The sequence below is a fragment of the Saccoglossus kowalevskii genome, chromosome 8, assembly GCF_978046115.1.
Source record: "Saccoglossus kowalevskii chromosome 8, keSacKowa6.1, whole genome shotgun sequence".
Lineage (NCBI taxonomy): Eukaryota > Metazoa > Hemichordata > Enteropneusta > Harrimaniidae > Saccoglossus > Saccoglossus kowalevskii.
Genome location: NC_140648.1, coordinates 144,238 through 156,785, shown reverse-complemented (window position 1 = coordinate 156,785; position 12,548 = coordinate 144,238). Strand labels below are relative to the sequence as shown.

At 35.4% G+C, this 12,548-nt stretch overlaps 1 protein-coding gene across 1 annotated transcript; it reads left to right on the top strand.

Annotated features, from left to right (window-relative positions):
* The first annotated feature begins 8,965 nt into the window (after positions 1-8,965).
* On the top strand, positions 8,966-11,674 carry LOC100377489 (uncharacterized). The gene has a single exon (XM_006821776.2). The coding sequence runs from the start codon at positions 8,966-8,968 to the stop codon at positions 11,672-11,674; it is 2,709 nt and encodes a 902-aa protein (XP_006821839.2).
* Positions 11,675-12,548: the final 874 nt, after the last annotated feature.

Sequence of the window (12,548 nt, the reverse complement as noted above, 5' to 3'; positions counted from 1 at the left end):
TGCTACATTTTTGCTGTGTCATAAGTTAAAACAAAAAAAAAGTTTTATATTGTTTCTGTTGTCGGATGTATAATAATGGCTTATATAAAAAATTAAATTAACTTTATTTTATATTTCAAAATATTTAACAGATGAAACCATTAAACAAGCTGTAGTCAGTCAGGTATTAGCTACATCAAGTGAAGATTTAACACCGCCACCAACACGAGTTTCATCTGCTGCAGCAACACCACCACCACCAATGCCAGCAACACCAACTGCTACAACATCAAGTGAAGTTTTAAGACACAAGCAACCTCAAGTTGGAAAAATTCATATTTGGACAGAGCCAGAAGAAAAACTGCTTGTGTCATTGAGATCTGGGAAGGAAGACAAATTTAAACCGTCTGTAAGACATGAAAAATTATGGCATGAAATAATTTCTGATATGGCAAAACATGAAGTCATGGTCTCAATGACACAAGCAAGGGATAAATGGAAAAATTTTAAAAAAAATTACATGGAAGTAATCGATAACAAAAAAAAAAACTGGGGCTGACCGTAAAACTTGTCGCCATTTCGAAGATTTTAATGGTTTATATGGGATGCGAGAAGGTACATGCCCAACACACACCCTTGATTCAATAGCATCAACCAGTGTTAATGCGGATATATCCTTACCGGTAATACCAAACGAAAAAATAAATGGAAATACGCGTACAACAATAACTGCCCCTAAAAAATATAAATCTAAATTAGACAGAATATCCAACCAAGACAAAATGTTAGCTGCGGTTACCAATATGGAAACCAAAAGTGAAAAGTTATTTAATTTGATGGAGGAACATCATAAGGATAAAATGAGAAGAGTGGACCGTATGTTGGATTTGTATGAAAAATCTATTAACAAAGAATGACTAAAATAATTATTTTTAATTTTTATGACTACTAAAAGATGTTTGTTAATGTACACAATTTTTTATTTCTTCAGCTTTTAAGCCTTTTAAAACTTACCCCTGATATTTCTGTATTACATGTAAATGAAATCAATTTTGTGCAAATTTGTATTCACATTTATTTATAATTTTACAGCACAGAACAAATCAACAAATGCATCCTAGAACAATTTTATGAAATTTGTACATCTATCCAGAACAAGAACTGCAAATGAATCTCCATGACACTGAATGCAACATTTCTTATTTTTTTTTAAATTTCTATATATACATGTATATATTTTCTTTTCAGAACAAGGACTCTTACTGCAGTTTAATTCCCATTATTTCAGATGCCTCACTTATCTTTGTTTATTTATACACCTTATTTCCAGGAACAGTTCTCAGGCTGTGGATGGATTCATGTGAAATGTCCAAAGATTGCTGCATTACATTTATGATACTTTGATGCACATCATTTATAGTTCCTGTCTTTCTTTGAACAGCATACCTGGTCCGATTTTGTTCAAAGGTGGCGACATAATGGGAAACAATTCACACCAATCAATGGAGGTAATTTGATGTCATGTCTTTAGATCATTATCTGATTATAACTAAGTAAATGAAATCAACATCAAATGAAAAGTTATGCCTTTTCGAGACTAAATTTAGTTACAATGCCTGATTTACAATGATTTGCTCCCTTAATATGGTTTGATCTCACTTTGTTTGAATCTTTAATGATCTCTTGATGTAAAAAGCAAAACAATCAGTAATTAACTTTATGGTAATGTTATTTTTTTTATGTACAAAACAATATGGTGGTGACACTAATTTATTCATGGTGTCATTACCATGAATAAAGTTATTCATTGTTTGACTGTCAGAATTAGTTTGAAACTAGAATTGATGTTTTGGGTTCTGTGTGTGCGTGCGTGTGTGGTACTAATGTTGTGACGACAGGACCTACATTGTGACGACCCTGACTATTTTCATAACGTAATAATATTCAATATTTCATCAAATTTATATTAATATAATTGTACCATACCTTCCCCCGTTACTAAACCTAAGCTTTGCAAACATTTCTATGTTCAGTCACGGGATATTCAATTTTTATTTTAATTAAACTTAATTAAAAAGCAATTCTATGTTGTATTGCATTGTAATTGACTTTAATTAAATTCCAATTAAAAAGCAACCCTATTTACAAACGCATTTTAATTGAATTCATATCGCAACTATATTAAAAGTTAATCCAATGTGCGTTGTTAAAACTACAGTGAGAAGTGTACATGTGTGTACATGTGTGTACATGTGTGTGTGTGTGTGTGTGTGTGTGTGTGTGTGTATGCATGCATGCATATCGTCTGTTTAGGCAATTTTTTTTTCTTGATATGTTTGATCATTTCTGACATAAGTTGCATGTCATTTTGTCACCTCTGTAGCTACTTGATTGAAAATAGCCAACTGGTGGCTATTTATTCATTTTTTTTTTTTACAAATTTTCAAATACATTTTTACAGATTTTTATTATTTATAAAACTAAAGTAAGACATCATGGGTTGCATGATACACTCAGTTCTTTCAAAATGTTGATGAAATTTAACCAACTGGCAGACATTTTTAAACATAACTAAATCACAAAGTTTTAACAATTTTTCAAGCATGCCAGAGCAGATTTTGCAAAAACATCAGACATGATGGTTACTGATCAGTTAGTTTTGTGGATGTATTTTTTGTTTGTTCATGTATTAAAATATTTGTACTCCATCTTTAATAAAATAGTTTAGGTTGATATTTCATTTTGTGTAAACCCGAGATGAAATTATATTGATTAAATGGCTTTGATGTTCTCATTATTGTTAAGACGTAGAATAAATTTTGATATGTCTCTGTTTTATTTATACCGGGGTATATTGCTTTTTAGTAATATTTGAGGCATTTCTGTTATTTCCTGTTGTGTTTCTGTTATTGCCAATATTAAAATTGCCTTGGACAAAATGATAGGTCTTTCTCTAGTTATTAATGTATGACTGGTCAAATGCACTAGTTAAAATAATTGTCTTTACATCAAGTCTCAGAAATATTGGGGCAGTCAATTTGCCTGTGGCCGTGTCCACTCTGGGCGAGTCAATATTGCAGTAGATAACATAGAATGCTTTTATGTAGCCTGGTACCTGTCTAAGATTTCTTTTTCAAAGGTGAAATACTGCATTACAAGAGACATGATAATGTAAAAATTTACACATCAGATCCTATCAAATACTTGGTAGTTCTGTCAGAATTGCCCCTGTCCAATGTCTTCCTATGGTCAGAAACACAGTCAGCATGCATACAAGTGATAATAATATAAATGCAATTATATCAACGATATTTACTATATGGGGGAAGCATGGAACACGGCTCAAATTCAATAAAGAAACAAGTTGAAAAATAATTTACATATGCATGAACCTATTGTGCATATTAAAAAAAATGGTGCTTACTAATCTTCATAGGACTAAAAATGTGGCTGATTACAATTCCCGGTTCCAGAATTGGTAGCGTTTGCATGTTATTGTTTGTGCGTTTCTGCATAATATGTGACCTGAGGTCAACAAATATCATTACACCAATGTTTTGAACTTGCAACGTAAAAAATCCTTTGAAATAAGACTGCCATCATCCTTCAACTAACTTGTACCAGCCTCAGAAAATTTGCATACTATTCTGCCCAAGCAAGATTGATGAACATGCAAATTATCTTTGGCTATAGTGTAATATTTTCAAATTTTTTGCAGGTATTTAGGGAGTTGAAAAACTATGTCAAGGTCATATTTACATTGCGAAACACACACATACCATCTCTATTTCATTCCATTTTTTTGTTTTTCTTGAAATCCATGTTTTTCAGCTGTTTCAAATGACTTCGGGTTGCATGTCTACCATTGTTTTTTTGACTTTTATATTTTTGTCCTACCCTTGCCCATTGCTAGGTAGGTTACGCATGCATAAATAGAATTACATCGCGTCTGACGGTAATTTGGGAATCAGGAATTGTACATAGACACAAAAATGTGAAGAAATAAACATACAAGCAGAAGAATTGGTCTGATGATCAAGAGTGTCATACTCATAATTAGTGTTATATTTGAAGCTTTAAAATATATATCAAACAAACAGGTGCATTTAGAACACAGCTACCATTTTTAGCAGCTCATTTAAATACTTCTTCATAAATATTTTTTATTTACAAAATAGATAGAATCAGAATATGGTTTGTACACTAAAAATAATTCACAAAAGACACTAGCAAATAGTTTTCCATATAAAATAAATTTTCATGGCATCATATTCATAAGCTGATCTCTCAGTGCAATACCATCTGCTGCATTACGATATATATTTGGAAATCTCTTTGGATGCGCAATCAACTCAGGATCTGGATCAATGTACTTATCAATGTCATCTTCATGAAGAATGCACAGGTTGTGCATAATACACCCAGCCATGATAATATTGCATACATCCTCAACACTATGAGCTGGTAATTCACGCAGTCTTCTCATTCTCCCTTTCAAATGACCGATTGATCGTTCAACACTTTGTGTGCAGGCAGAAACCATACGATTGAACCTATGTTGTTGAATGGTCAATTGGCCATTGTTTCGAAATGGGGTAACCAACCAGTGACGAAGTGGGTAAGCAGAATCACCAATCAAATAATGATCATCATTGATGATATTGTTGGCTTCTCCATAAATTGAACTATTGCGTAATGCACGTGCATCATGAGCGCTTCCTGGCCATCCTGTATAGGCATGGGTAATTAACAAGTTGTTGTCTACCACTAGCTGGAAAATAAATAATAAAATTTTCATGGAGAATTCTGTAGTAGTAAATGAAGATTCAGGTATGTAATATTATATTATAATGTTTGTTTATGGGATTAGAGGATGTAGGATGCAGAATATAATATTGAAGAAAGTAGCATTATATTGTTTATTTAAATGTAAAAAAAAATTGATAATGACACTCTATGTGCATAACTTACTTTTGTAGAGAATATGTTGAATATTTATTGATTTTGTGATGTTCGAGGTACATAATTAAATGCAAGCAGAATTTTTAAAATTTAATATGTAGATCTATTCAATATAAAATATGTCCATCAATTATGGCATTCGCAAAATTTCATTGTTTATGAAAAACAAAATATGCCCTCTCTGGACAAAACTTTAAGGTGCATAAAAGGCTACTGATGTTAGATCTGCAATCAGCAAGTTGTTGATTCTAACCTGTAGTTGTATTGATGGGTATCCCTTTCTATTTATGTAGTCTTGGTCACCACCTATGCAGGCACCTAATCTAATGTGAGTTCCATCAATTAATCCAACAACTCCTCTCAGACCATGTGCCAACTGAAAATCATGTGAAATCTCCATTTGTTTCTGTTGGTTTGGCCAGCTGATTACCTAAAGGCCAAAACAAAAAATAAAATATATCACTATATTTTACATCAGAGGCTGAAAAAAAAGGTTTTGCAAACAAATACTAAATTGAGTGCTGTCATTAAGATTGAGAAATGTATTGTATAAATGTTTTCTAGAAATTATATGTTAAAGTTGAACTCTGAAAGCATTTATGTTTAATGGTCTGAGTTTGTGTACATTACAGCAAAAACAAATCACTGTGACTATTGTGTTTGGAATTACTGCAATCTGAATCTTTGTGAATTCTTAGAACCATATTCAAAGGAGAACAAACAATAACATGGGGAGCTGAAATACTAGAAATTTTTTTTTCAAATTTGAACATTTATATATTACTGTAAAATATGTTATTTTCGCTTCAATTTTGTTTCCCCTGAAGGAGTGATTAAGTGAAAATTAAGGTAGCGAGACTATTATTTGTGTTGAAAATTACGATTTTCACATTTATTTATTAATTGATGAAATGCACTATAAACTTTCATATGATAAAGTCAACATAACATAGAATGTCATGTAAGTTGGTTAAAATGTAGATTTTCTGAAGGAAAGCAAGGCAGCCTCAGTAGTGTTTTCCAAAATCAACAACACAGGTTTAATCTGTGTGCCTATAAGTTTCAAAGATAAACTCAAGACAAAGCAATGTTAGGATGTGTTATCAGTAGCTATCTGACACACAATGAGTGTTTCCAAACATTTGAGTGGTTTGTCTCCGCCCCTGTTTGTTTCACAGATTAGTCATTTGCATTTGAATGTGTCAGACACAAGGTCACACAACCACTGAAAAAAATCATTGATTTTGGTGTTTTCATATGCCGAATTTATCCAATTATCGCTATCCCATTCCTTTATTTTTTTGGTTTCCAATAGCCTTACACATTTGGATGTCCCTACACATGTTAAAACAGACCTTGATGGGAAAACAAATTGATTGTGCCGATAAACAAGCTTGAAAATCTTTGCTGTGACTTCATGGACGTTTTCCAGGAGTTTATGTTTTTCAAAATACAAGGTCTTTAACAAAAAATAACGTATACTTATTTTCGTCGGATTAACACCAAATTTTCACAGCTTTAAGGTGACAGTGAGAGGAACTTGAATGTGTCCAGACAAACTATTTCATCAATTATTTACCAACGAGTTGTGGTTTGAGTTGGGGGCAATGCGACTAAAACAGTAATTGAAATTCAGCACACTATTTTTTAAAACGCGTTGCTTGAATAAAACTGACCAGACACATTCAATTTACCAGACTATTGAACAACTAGGAAAAGTGAAAAAAATACTTCTTACCGCCAGCATAAATGCGTAATTATTTTTTTTACAGAAAAAGTATTTTTTCACCTTTGATTGAGTAACGCGTCGTAGAATGCAGATCCGGGCATGCAAAATACACTTGTGAAAAGCTTGAAGTCTGGCGATTCTAAAAATATATACTTTCCCGGGTCTATTTGTAGTCATTTAGTCACAATTAGAAGATGAAAACAAGTATGCAAATAATAGTCCCGCTACCTTAAATCCAACCAATATACCTTTTTTATATATTGAACATTCAACTTATCAAGAATCATTGAAAATAAATTTCATACAAAGCACCAAAAATGTCTTTTCACTAATAATTAATTCCAGCCAAAATTAAGTATTCTACAGTACTCGAGAAGATCATGCTGGTCAGACTATCAAATATACTGCATAATATTTTAAAACCACAATAACGCTTCATGACGGCAACTTCATACAATAAAATTTTCAAAATATTCCATAAATCAAATTTGTAAATATTTTACTATCACTAATGTAACATACAATCAAAATATAAAGTTAAATAATGTTTAAAATAATGTTAAAATCTTGTACTTAATATTTATACTGGTAGTGTATATGTGAAGTAGTATATCGCTTTGAATGGCCACAGTTAATCCTAATGTAATTATACAAATGTGAAAATTATATTTACTCACAAAATTTTGATTACAATATTCAACGTTCAACTGTTATATTATTTTGTGAGAATAAATATTAATATTTTGTATGTTTGTAACTTTTCTGCTATCTGCTATGAGGTATACTTTTTAAAAATGCTGGCCGAATTTAAGAGCAATTAGTGGTTCAAGATAGTGCAACTATACTTGGTTAGTTAGTTAGTTAGTTAGTTAGTTAGTTAAAATAGAAACAAGATATTCAACACATTTTAAGTAAATGCGCAATGTTTCAGACTATCTTGTGTTGGAATTTGGATTTGGTATAAGACTAATTCATCCAATGTGACATAAAACAAATAAATATACTTTTATTAAACAAAAAAAAAATTGCCATGACAACTTTAATTTATAAAATTATTTGTGAAATTTAACTTCCTTGATCATGGAAAACCATACTCAACGTTATATCGTGCTAGTACTTTTGTTTTTATCATACTGAATAACATGGGGTCTGTGTGTCAACTTTTAATTAAATGCTTTTGTTTTTATTTTGTGTGTAAAGTTGCGAGCATAGACTTTCTCTTGTCGAAGAGAATAACGCTAAATACATTAAACTTACATTTCTAAGTCCCGTGTTGAAAATGTTGGCAATATTTCGCACAATATATTACCATGCACTGTTGACTTCGAAATGTCGAAGGTATTGCTTACTTCTCTCATTGACTCTTGGTTTACTAAGTACCAAATAAAAATCATTAGCTGCTTTTCTGGGGAAACCTGCTGTCTGCCACCGGCATGTTCTGATATAAGTAAATATCCAATCCGCTCTAAAATATAATTAAACACACCTCGGCTGATTCGAAAGTGAAAACAAAAATCACATAATGAGTACTCCGGTACGATTACTTCAGCGAAATCTCGGATTCTAGGAACATATTTCCTACGCAAAAATAGCGTAATTAACGCAGCGATTGATATGAAATTAGATAAAATATCAAAAATAAAACCATCTTCAGTCTCTTCTGTAATTTGTTTAAAAAACTGCTGAAAAGTGACAAATTCTTGGAAGTTGTCGGCCATATTGTATATATCCGCGAGTGTAGATTTTGCCGTTCGTTTGTAATCTCCCGGGTTACGATGCTGCGCATGAGCAATAACGAAGCCTGACGTAAGTCCTACTTACTCGGGTCATGGCTAAAATTCCGCTCCGCCGCCTCTTTACAACAGTGTTTATACGCGGAACTTGATATTGATTTTTACAATTTGGGTTGCTTTTGAATCACATATTTTAGTGAAATATTGTTGTCGGAAATAGATATGGATAGAATTATTGTTTACTATTTTTACTGATATTGTGTATCGTGTTATATTATTATACTGTTATATACATCGTTTGTACCGCCAATATTTGTATTGACCAATCACAGTATTGTATATTTGTATCTAGTTTTCCCGCTCGAATTCAGAATCCCCACGAGGGTATTTAAGCATTCATTGTAATTGTTTCAGGGCTCTTCTATGTTATGTTCACGAATAAACAACTTGTGTTCTACTCTTGAAAGTACTTGTCTTGTCTGATTGCTGGACTGCTGGTATTATAAAGAATATTACGTCCAAAAATACGACTTCCCACATTTTTGGTGCCGAGACCAGGATAATGCCAGATCCAGCCCAGAATCCAGTTGAAGCGACAGATCCATTGCCTGATCTCAAAAAGAAACGCACAGTTTGCCGTGCTCAACTTACGAAGATCTTCAAAAAGGCAGAAGCAGAAATCGGACAATATGACGCTGAGGTTGACAAAACTAAAGCCTATGCCACGCTTCGAGCAACATACAAACTTGTTCAAGATAGATATGCAAGACTCATCGCTACTGATGAACAAATTTTCAACGCAACTCAAGACCCCGATCTGAGCAGCGACATAGAAGAGACAGACGACTATGAAATTCAGATCTCCGAGAGAAAAGAACTAATCGGACAATTTCTCGAGTCACGCGACCCCTCTACACTGAAAAAAGCTGCGACGGAGAATTTCAATGCCTCGTTTATCGCCGGAAAGCAAATCTCCGCGCAATCATCCGCTCAACGAAGAGCCGTTCAACTACCGAAACTCGAATTACAGACATTTGTGGGAGATACACTAAAATGGGTTAGTTTCAATGATACATTCAATGCGGCCATACATAACGATGGAACACTTGACAATATCCAGAAGTTCACCTATCTGCGAAGCCTTCTGACAGGTGAAGCCGCACGCACAATTGAAGGACTTGATCTTACTGATGCCAACTACGCTAGCGCTTTGACATTACTCAGAGAAAGGTATGGACAGAAACAAGTCATAATCAGTGCCCACATGAAGTCACTGTGGGAACTACCAACGCCGACGGAAGATGCCACAAGTCTCCGTCACTTCTACGACTCGCTCGAATCCCATGTTCGCGGTCTACATGCACTGGGTGAAGACGAGAACTCATACGGAAAACTTCTTGTACCCATGATTCTAGAAAAACTGCCGACTGAAATACAACGTCTTCTAGCAAGGGCACGTGGAGATGTCGCTTGGAACCTACCCGATCTCCGAAAAGCCATACTCACCGAAATTAAGATAAGTCAGGTTGGTAACAATAACATTTTAACAAATCAACCCACGATTACTGCTACCTTTCACACTACGACGCGAGGGCAGAAATCAGCTCGTCCGAAACGCCTTTGCGCCTACTGCAAAGGATCGCATTCGCCTTCCGAATGTACGGTTGTTACAGACGCGAAGCGCCGTTTGGAGATCGTACGCCGAGACAAACTGTGTTATAATTGTTTAGCTAAGCATCTCGTTGGAAACTGTGCATCGAAACACACCTGCAGACACTGTCAACGTAAGCATCACTCATCGCTTCACATTCATGGATATAACCGCAGTAACCCAGGAAATAATAGCAGTGCCACAAATGAATCTAATCCCAGTGGGGATACTCGTCACAATTCTGGATTACCTGCAGATTCGGCCACTGGATATAATACACCGGTTTATTCGGCCAATAATGGAAATCCTACTAGCAGACCTACGAACGGATCTAATACAAATGGAAATAATACTTGTGTACATTTTACTTCAACCCTGAACTTTGCGCCAAAAGGGCCGGTTCTGCTCAAAACTGCTAAAATACCCGTTTCTGTCAATAATGGAACTATTGTCTCCGCTACTGTACTATTTGACGAGGGAGCTAATCGCACATTTGTTACTGAAAGTTTCGCCGACAAAATACACGCGAACACTACGCGTTCCGAAAACATTGATCTTGCTTCATTTGGGAACAAACATACACGCATACGCTCAATGAAAAGGGGGACATTCGATCTGCATACCATTTCCGGCAACAAAGCGAAAATTGACGCATTGCTCATACCAGAGATATCCACTTCGATGTCCAATCACGTCGATTCCGAACTATTGACACTTCCATATCTGAAAGGGCTACGCCTAGCTCACCCGGTTTCTAATGACACTTGTTACGACATCGACATTTTAATCGGTGCCGACTACTACTGGAATTTCGTCGGAAACGAAGTTATTCGTGGCAAAGGCCCTACAGCCGTGTCATCTCCTTTTGGTTACTCAGGCTTGTTATCTGGTCCCAAACTTAATGGGAAATCTACCGCTGCTGCTAATGTGCTACACGTAATGACTGACACTTGCAAAACTGACATTGCTATCACTTCATACTGGGACCTTGAGTCCATCGGCATCAAAGATGATACACGCTCTGATAACACGCCTACAAAGGAAACCGAATTCAAGTCGTATAGCGATACTCACCTGCGCCGAGAGGACAATCATTTTGTTGCTAAGTTAGCATGGAAATCAGACCACGCTCCACTACCTACAAACTACAACGTTTCGAATTCGCGAACGCGATCCATGATTCGCCGTCTACCGCCAAATGTTGTTGATATTTACGATAGAATAATTACCGATCAAGAAAAACAAGGCTTCATTGAGGTCGTTAAGAACGATAACATTGCATGTGGTCATTACTTGCCACATCGATCCGTCAAAAAAGATTCCGAGACCACGCCAATTCGTATTGTATACGATTGTAGTTGTAAGAAGAACGCTGATTCTCCTAGCCTAAATGATTGCCTAATGACCGGACCTCCGTTACTCAACGACCTCACCTCGATACTACTACGATTTCGCGCAAATCCTATCGCATTGACAAGTGACATTGAGAAAGCTTTTCTCCAAATACGTCTTGAACCCGATGAACGAAAGTTTACAAAGTTTTTGTGGCTTTCTAATCCACGAGATATCGAGAGCGAATTTGTCACTTATTCGGCGCTGTGTGTTCGCCTTTCATTTTGAATGCCGTAGTCAAAACGCAGATGGAAGCTAATTCGGACATTCCAACCTCCTCCGATTTGAAACAGAACATATATGTGGATGACGTCATAACCGGCTGTACGTCTGAATCCGACGCCATACAATACTACAACGAGTCCAATCAACTAATGAGTTCTTGTGGTTTCAACCTTCGTTCATGGTCTTCGAACAGTAATGAAATTCGTAAACTTGCCAGAAATGACAACAAACTGAAGACCGCGCCAGACGTCGGCATTCTTGGTATACAGTGGAATACCGAGAAAGATACACTTACTTACAGAGATATTAACATTCAATCACCGGGACATTTAATTACGAAACGCGACGTCGTCAGTCATACAGCGTCATTGTATGACCCGCTTGGTTTATTATCACCAGTACACGTAAAGGCAAAGTTGTTCATTCAAGACATCTGGAAAAAGGGAATCGATTGGGATGAACCTTTAAATGAGACTATGTTTAACAATTGGGAATCTACTGCTGGCGATCTAAATCAGATCACAAATACTACAATGAATCGTCAATATTTCAATGAAACCACAGATGACACAAACGATTGTGAACTGCACGTTTTCTCTGATGCTTCCATGAAAGCATATGGTGCTGTTGTTTACCTCAGGAAAAACAACAAAACTGCTATTGTTATGGCGAAAACCCGAGTCGCGCCGATCAACTGCAAAACACTGACTTTACCTCGTCTAGAGTTGATGGCAGCCTTAGTTGCCACGCGATTGAGTAAGTTTGTTTACAATGCGTTATCTTCGAAACTGAACATTACTGAACGCGTATTGTGGTGTGATAGCCAAATAACATTACATTGGATCCACAGTGATAAGAAATTGCCTTTATTCATCGC

Coding starts and splice junctions, on each gene's coding strand:
- LOC100377489 (XM_006821776.2), top strand. CDS start 8,966: ATGCCAGATCCAGCCCAGAATCCAGTTGAAGCGACAGATCCATTGCCT.